General features: G+C 49.2%; 1 protein-coding gene across 1 annotated transcript in view; it reads right to left on the bottom strand.

Moving 5' to 3' along the window:
• mapkapk5 (MAPK activated protein kinase 5) overlaps nt 1-7,317 on the bottom strand; it is a 12,889-nt gene extending 5,572 nt beyond the window's left edge. The window contains exons 1-9 of the mRNA XM_084439728.1: nt 6,471-7,317; nt 5,454-5,527; nt 4,455-4,530; nt 4,119-4,216; nt 3,832-3,940; nt 3,492-3,581; nt 3,296-3,391; nt 2,904-2,984; nt 231-418 (exon numbers count right to left, since the gene is read on the bottom strand). Of these exons, the coding sequence (XP_084295854.1) occupies nt 231-418; nt 2,904-2,984; nt 3,296-3,391; nt 3,492-3,581; nt 3,832-3,940; nt 4,119-4,216; nt 4,455-4,530; nt 5,454-5,527; nt 6,471-6,506 (848 nt within the window). The 5' untranslated portion in view covers nt 6,507-7,317. The remainder of the gene's footprint in view (nt 1-230; nt 419-2,903; nt 2,985-3,295; nt 3,392-3,491; nt 3,582-3,831; nt 3,941-4,118; nt 4,217-4,454; nt 4,531-5,453; nt 5,528-6,470) is intronic.
• Between the last annotated feature and the right edge of the window lie 1,072 nt (nt 7,318-8,389).

The raw sequence follows: 8,389 nt of genomic DNA, 5'->3' as shown, positions 1-8,389 counted from the left end.
AAACCTCTATCTCTCTAACTCTAAACCTCTATCTCTCTAACCCCCTCTCTCTAACCCTCTAACTAACCCTCTCTCTGTCCATCTCTCTAGCCCTCTAATCCTCTGAGAAAGTCCTTCAGTAATAGGGAACCACACTCCATCAGGTAGGCAGAGAGAGAGAGAGAGTCAGCCATTGGCCGACTCTAACCAGGCTCCGCCCTCTCTCTCTCTCTCTCTCGGCGAGGCCTTACCTGCGCACGATGTCCTTGGCCATCTCGGAGATCTGGCTCCACTCGTCCTCGGGGAAGTCGAAGCTGCCGGTCATGATCTTCTTCCTCATGTCTTTGGGGATGGTCCTGCTGTGGTGTTTGGAGTAGAAGGGCGGGTAACCACACAGCATCACGTAGATGATCACGCCCAGAGACCACAGGTCGCAGCTCTGGAGGGGCGGGGGAGGAGGAACGGAGGGGGGCGGACGCGGGAGGAGGAAGGGATGACGGTTGAGAGTGGGGGGTAGAGGGGTGTGGAGAGGGGTGGGGGAGAGAGAGACGGGAGGGGAGGGAGAGACGGGCGGTAGAGGGGGATGGAGGGAGAGGTGGGAGAGAGAGGTGGAGAGGAGTGCAGAGGTTAAAGGAGAACCAGACATTTTCTTGCCTGTGACTCCCTTGTCTGTAACAGCTCCGACCGCCGTAGTGACAACAACTTTTTATTGTCATACAGTGGTTGGACACAGCACGCGGTGATGGGGCGTCAACGCCGAAACACACACACAGGAGTGACAGGAGTGTCCACTGGTGAAGTTCTCCTCTGCTCTTAACCCATCCCATCCTTCCTCCGAGGGCAGCCGGGAGCAGACAGTAGGCAGCGTGCAGGGGACGCGCCCGGGGGCCAATCACGTGCTCTCGTTCATCTTCGTCAGGGGCGGACAGCGTTAGCGATCTGTTCTTCTGCCCGTTTTTCGTATTGGAGCGATTTTACTGTGCTGCACGTGAGCGATTTTGGGGGTTCAGTGTCTTGCTCAAGGATACTTGGGCACACTCCGGAAGCTGGGATCGAAGCTGGCTCTACCTCCTGAGCTACGTACCGCATACACGTTACCTACGTTAGGTCTACCTTGTTGTCGGTGTAGGGGGTAGGTCTACCTTGTCGTAGGTGTGGGGGGTAGGTCTACCTTTTTGTAGGTGTAGGGGGTAGGTCTACCTTTTTGTAGGTGTAGGGGGTAGGTCTACCTTGTTGTCGGTGTGGGGGGTAGGTCTACCTTGTTGTCGGTGTGGGGGGTAGGTCTACCTTGTTGTCAGTGTAGGGGTAGGTGAGGTAGGTCTACCTTGTTGTAGGTGTGGGGGTAGGTCTATCTTGTTGTAGGTGTAGGGGGTAGGTCTACCTTGTTGTAGGTGTGGGGGGTAGGTCTATCTTGTTGTAGGTGTGGGGGGTAGGTCTACCTTGTTGTAGGTGTGGGGGGTAGGTCTACCTTGTTGTAGGTGTGGGGGGTAGGTCTATCTTGTTGTAGGTGTGGGGGGTAGGTCTACCTTGTTGTAGGTGTGGGGGGTAGGTCTAGTTGTTGTAGGTGTAGGGGGTAGGTCTACCTTGTTGTATGTGTAGGGGGTAGGTCTACCTTGTTGTAGGTGTGGGGGGTAGGTCTAGTTGTTGTAGGTGTGGGGGGTAGGTCTACCTTGTTGGAGGTGTAGGGGGTAGATCTACCTTGTTGTAGGTGTAGGGGGTAGGTCTATCTTGTTGTAGGTGTAGGGGGTAGGGGGTATGTCTACCTTGTTGTAGGTGTAGGGGGTATGTCTACCTTGTTGTAGGTGTGGGGGGTAGGTCTACCTTGTTGTAGGTGTATGGGGTAGGTCTACCTTGTTGTAGGTGTAGGAGGTAGGTCTACCTTGTTGTAGGTGTAGGGGGTATGTCTACCTTGTTGTAGGTGTAGGGGGTATGTCTACCTTGTTGTAGGTGTGGGGGGTAGGTCTACCTTGTTGTAGGTGTGGGGGGTAGGTCTACCTTGTTGTAGGTGTAGGGGGTAGGTCTACCTTGTTGTAGGTGTAGGGGGTAGGTCTACCTTGTTGTAGGTGTGGGGGGTAGGTCTACCTTGTTGTAGGTGTAGGGGGGAGGTCTACCTTGTTGTAGGTGTAGGTCTACCTTGTTGTAGGTGTGGGGGGTAGGTCTACCTTGTTGTAGGTGTAGGGGGTAGGTTTACCTTGTTGTAGGTGTAGGGGGTAGGTCTATCTTGTTGTAGGTGTAGGGGGTAGGTTTACCTTGTTGTAGGTGTAGGGGGTAGGTCTACCTTGTTGTAGGTGTAGGTCTACCTTGTTATAGGTGTAGGGGGTATGTCTACCTTGTTGTAGGTGTGGGGGGGAGGTCTACCTTGTTGTAGGTGTAGGTCTACCTTGTTGTAGGTGTGGGGGGTAGGTCTACCTTGTTGTAGGTGTAGGGGGTAGGTTTACCTTGTTGTAGGTGTAGGGGGTAGGTCTACCTTGTTGTAGGTGTATGGGGTAGGTCTACCTTGTTGTAGGTGTAGGGGGTATGTCTACCTTGTTGTAGGTGTAGGGGGTATGTCTACCTTGTTGTAGGTGTGGGGGGTAGGTCTACCTTGTTGTAGGTGTGGGGGGTAGGTCTACCTTGTTGTAGGTGTAGGGGGTAGGTCTACCTTGTTGTAGGTGTAGGGGGTAGGTCTACCTTGTTGTAGGTGTGGGGGGTAGGTCTACCTTGTTGTAGGTGTAGGGGGTAGGTCTACCTTGTTGTAGGTGTAGGGGGGAGGTCTACCTTGTTGTAGGTGTAGGTCTACCTTGTTGTAGGTGTGGGGGGTATGTCTACCTTGTTGTAGGTGTGGGGGGTAGGTCTACCTTGTTATAGGTGTAGGGGGTAGGTCTACCTTGTTGTAGGTGTAGGGGGTAGGTCTACCTTGTTGTAGGTGTAGGGGGTAGGTCTACCTTGTTGTAGGTGTAGGGGGTAGGTGAGGTAGGTATAATTCCAGACTTCTCCTTCTGATGTCGCCGCTGAGCCTCCAGTACCTGCAGGAAGAGGAGAACATGATGGAGAACCCGCTGTGGAGGAACCTCAGATCAGGGGGAGGAGGAGGTGAGGTGACAAGGAGGTAGGACACAAGGAAAGACACCTGAGGAGGAGCGAGGTGTGGAAAAGTAGGAGGAACAGGATTGGTCGGGTGAGAGGAGGTAGGTGATTGGCCGGGTGAGAGGAGGTAGGAGGTACAGGATTGGCCGGGTGAGAGGAGGTAGGAGGTACGGGATTGGCCGGGTGTGAGGAGGCAGGTGAACGGTCAGATGTGAAGGGTGAGGCCAGGAGGCCAGTCAGGTGTGAGCACCTGAGGAGCTACGTAGTAAGGGGTGAACTGCGGGGTCATCAGGTCTCCCTGGTCGATCTTGGCGAACCCGAAATCACACAACTTTACTGGTGCGTCCTGGGAACACACACACACACACACACACACGAGGGGAGAAAGGGTCAGTGTGTCACTACTGCTTCAGACCACACGGCTCTGCTGGGTCAGGTCTCCTCACCAGGGAGTTGTCCTTGAAGAGCAGGTTCTCAGGCTTCAGGTCTCGATGGGCGATGCTCAGGCAGTGACAATGTTCCAGAGCCTGGCCGATCTGAGGGAGACAACACACACACACGCACACCGACGATTATAGTGTGTGTGTGTGTGTGTGTGTGTGTGTGTGTGTTTGCGAGCGCTGTTTGGTGACTTGAGACGTGAAAGAAGAAGTGTGAGAGAGAAACTGTGTGTGTGTGTGTGTGTGTGTGTCTATGTGTGTGTGTGTGTGTGTGTGTGTGTGTGTGTGTGTGTGTGTGTGTGTGTGTGTGTGTGTGTGTGTGTGTGCGTGTGAGAGCCCCGTCTACCTGTTTGGTGACCTGGCTGGCCATCTTCTCAGTGAAGTGTCTGTGCTGACTGATCCGGTGGAACAACTCGCCCCCCTCCATCATCTCCATGACGATCAGTAGCCTGGCTCTGAGAGGCGGAGAGGGACATGGAGGGGTTGTGAAACGGAGGGATGGAGGGGTTGTGAGAAGTAAAAAAGGAAGGATGAGGTCAGGAGGAGACAACTTTAGTATGAACCGCCGTTTCATGTCCAGCTATACCGCCGTTTCATGTCCCCCCCCCCCCCCCCTCACACACACACACACACCTGGGGCTGGACTCGTGGGGGAACTGGACACTGTTGGCGTACACCTCCAGGATCTGGACGATGTTGGGGTGTGTGGCGCACATCATGTGGAGACGCACCTGAGGAGACAGGAATAGAACAGGACAGGTCACCCAGATGGAAAATCCCAGGGTGTGTGTGTGTGTTGTACACAAAGAACAGATCACTACAGACATATTGGCAAACTGACATCAGTGTCAGTTTCAGTGTCAGTGTGGTGGTAGGGACAAAATTAAAATGTTCTCTTTTGTAGGGTCTGAGTGTGTGCGTGTGTGTGTGTGTGTGAGGACACAGAGACAGAAATAAAATGTCTCAAACCTCATTTCTGGCCTTGGGGCGATCAATCAAGATCTTCAAGGCCAATCGTTCTTGAGATGACTTTTTCACACAAACTCTGTAGAGAGAGGATATAATAATTATTATTTTTTAAACATAATACTTGGCTTCTAAAACACACACACACATACCTGTACACACACAGAACATAACCATTCGATACCAAACGTAAACTCAGATTAAAAAAAACATCACCAGGAAGAGCAATAGAACCAATCAGAGAGAGGCATGGGAAGGGGGGGGAGTATCAAATCCCTGCCCACCTCCACAATGCACTGGTGGAGATCTGGTGAAGACGTGATAGGTCTAAACACCCTAACATGTCCTCTGAATGGCTGGCTGAAAAGGCCACCACGTTGCTTCTGCCTAATCTAATCCATTCAGATCTTCACAAGTGCATATGGCTTCTGTTAGGGTTCAGAGAGGTTTTTTTGCGGTCTGCTGTTTGTCCTGTTTTCAGCGACCCCAGTGGAAACCAGTGTTGAGAGGTGCTGTCATGTGTTCCAGGGTCTGCAATGTACTACTACTACTACTACTACTGTATGTCTTCTTACGGTCAGAACACAACCCCAACCAACCTAAACTCGTCACCACTGTAAACGAGTGAAACCTCAGTGCTTCACGAGTACAAATAAAGGTTTGAAATGAAAATGAAATAAGTGGTTCAACTGGGTCACACTCGGAGTGGAGGAAGAATGAGTGAGGTGTTAAGGAATGCATGCAGAGTGTGTGTGTGTGTGTGTGTGTGTGTTTGTGTGTGTTAGTGGAACACAAGGAACCAGAGTGGCCAGGACTTTGGACCCTGTCTGAGTCTGCCAGGCCTAGTCTGCAACACACTGCTGTTCGTCAAAGGCCCTTTAAAAAGCCACCATCCTCTCTCCTCTCCTTGGAGCAGCCTGCAGCTCTAAACTGGATTGGTATCAGCTGTGTAGAGAAGCATACAGTAGGGCTGGAACAAGGCCAAAGACGTGTCCTTCTCACCTGACAGGCCCACTGATCCCAGCTCCTAGCTTCTGGGTCCAGTTGATGTTGTACTCCTCCAAGATGGAGGTTTCCTGGCAGAGAACGACAATGACAGAGAACATATTTCACTACATACATGACATTACAATCTGTAGTAACCCAGAGAACAAAAATAAGACATCCAGCACTTAAGAGATGCCACTGTGGCCAGAGAACAAATATAATACTAAATATTTTCCCAAACAAGATATGGCCCTGCAGTCCGTCCATGGCGGAGGTGAGGTGTCCTCTGCCCGGTCTACGCTAGCGGCTGAGCTTCTGCTGTGTAAACACTGAAGTAGTGATAATCGAAAGCATGCCAGTTGCTCAACACAGCCACAGATGTCCTATCTTGCTCTTTTGGGCTCCGATCCAAGACTCTGCAGTGAGCTGACTGAGAAAGGAGCCTATTTCTAGTCCAAGAGTGACCAGAAAATCAGCTGAGGGCGTCAGTTTAGGGGTTTCCTCTCTGGTGAATGACTGAGACGGTTGGTACTTTAGTGTTCCAATTCTCAGCAGTAAGCTATTCCAAACGACCCCCATAACCCCCCCCAAAACATTTAGCACCGAGTGGTGGGGGAGGGGACAGGGGGGGGGGTGCTTGGCTCACATTTAATGACTGATATGAATGCCTAATCACAAACTGGAGAGAACTGGAGGGGCACATGTCTGTCTGAGGATTATTAGAGGTCCAATATGTGGCACAGTGTCTACTAGCTTATGTACAGATATTTTAGGAGCTAGATCTAGATCCTGGCACTACCACAGCCAAAATGGCTGCTTTTCTTCCTGTAAAAGAAGCCTGTTACAAATATCCTTCAGAATCAAGACAGAACACTTATTATCGGGGCACCAAGTTGAGCTGGACAAATCAATCATAGACAACCAGAACTGAATACGTCTAAATGCAACACATAAAGTAGCTAACTTGAGTTACTCCAAAGCCATCCAACCCATATTAAGGGTAAAATAAATGAAAAATGGCTGTATATTTACCTTGATTAACTTTTCTGCGTTCTTATCCTCAGACATGGTGCTCTACTGCGATGGTGTGGGCACTTGAAATCGGTCTCTCGCAATTGCAATCAAAACAAAAGGTTTGACCTTTAGAAGTTAGCTAATATTAAATAGCTAGATGATCTAGCTACTTAGCGTTACTAGCCTTACTACTGCTTACAGGTCGAGGCCATGGAGGACGCTGGATATTCGGCTAAGTAGACCACAGCCGGATGCGTGTACTTGGTGAACCCAACAGGAGCAAGATGCTTCAGACCAGACCGACTCACAGCCTCTAGCTCCAACCTCTTCCAGTCGTCTTGACTTGACTGTAGCGACCATGTAGATTGACAACTTGTCGACCTTTGATTGATAAAATAAAATCCTATGGACTGGTTCACAGCTCACCACTTCAAGAAGCTAGGTCGCAGAGTGTGGGACGTAACGATAGCGGTGTATTTTTAGCAGTACATCGTACGACCAGAGCTCTCTCTGTTAGCAGCAAGACACCGAGGACCCTAACGGGCCAGCTCGCTAACAAGCCAGCTGGCTAGGCTAGCAACCATTACGGTTCCTCACAGGGTGTCGTAGTTTAGAAATGAGCACAACCGAGTTCAAAACAGCCCTGGCTATTTGGTGGAACAGAGAAACGTTGGAGGGACCTAGACGACGGGCACACCGTGTACCCCACGCACCAAGACAAGAGAAATCTCACTGACGCTTGAGCAATCTAGCGCTAGACCAGTCACAACTAGCTAGCGTTGGCTAGTAGCTTGACAGTCATTATTTGCAAGCGAGTATACAAGTGAAAGGTATTGCTGACGTGTAGCTAATCGCGAATTATACTTTAAATATACATCGACAATTAGAAAGAATAGGCAAGTTGACCGGGTTGCGACAAACACAAGCTAAATCCACGGACAAACAGCCGTTCTTGTCCAAGAACATCCAGTCCAAGAGCCTAACCAAACAAAGATTGTCTATGAAGATCGCCTGATCAAAAATATAATTGTCTGTTATTACTATTACAATAGACAGTATGTACAATGTGTATTTAACATGCAATGTTCATGTATTAATTAAATGTAATGACCACATTTAATTCGGTGTATTTTACTCGTTTCTTTGTTGTTTTAATAAAAGTAGACTGGAAGGGTCAGCCTCTATCGGGACCTCGGGGTCCTAATTTTTCAATGCGGGCACAAAGATGTTTCAGCAGCAAGATTGCTCACTTTCACATTAGGCTGTCATAACTGCCACAGGCCTAAGTAAAAGGACTGACTTTTCACATGGGAGCTGTACTTCAGATTTACATCAGGACTTTTCCTGTGTATTTTATTTAAAAGGGGCCAGTTTCGTTCACTCACTTCATAAAGTAAAAGGAATGAAATGATGATGGTACACTGTTTTATTCAGTTGAATTCCATTTAAGTGAGTAGATGGATAGAACAGCATTCACCTTTAAGGGCAAACCTTCACAATTGTTACATTTCAGAACCTCGGACAGCGTCAATAACCGCTAAAGACATTTGGGGCGGTGGTCAGGGTTAGGTACAGGCAGTGGATTCCTTACAGGTCAATTCCCTGGGAGCAAAACTACGTAAAATAATACATTATAGACTGAATAATGACATGTAATGTTAAAGGACTTACTCCAAGGTTTAAGTTTTACCATCATGAGAGGAGTAACATACCTTTAATCACCGTCAAGCTACTGACAGTCAATACTTTTTTTTAAAAGGACATTTTGATTTTGAGTAATATAAACTTTGGAGGGTCGCTGTACATTTAGAATTTGCTGTACAACGGATCAACCATTGATATGCATTGAAGGCAACACCGGCTCACGTGGATGTCGTAGTACCGCTGCTGATCATCCACTTACTTCCCGTAAATAGTGCGCTTTTGTGGGTCTCATA

Source organism: Borostomias antarcticus (genome assembly GCF_949987555.1).
Source record: "Borostomias antarcticus genome assembly, chromosome: 6".
In the NCBI taxonomy this organism is placed as follows: domain Eukaryota; kingdom Metazoa; phylum Chordata; class Actinopteri; order Stomiiformes; family Stomiidae; genus Borostomias; species Borostomias antarcticus.
The sequence above is the reverse complement of the archived record's forward strand: the minus strand, read 5'-3'. Positions and strand labels throughout refer to the sequence as shown.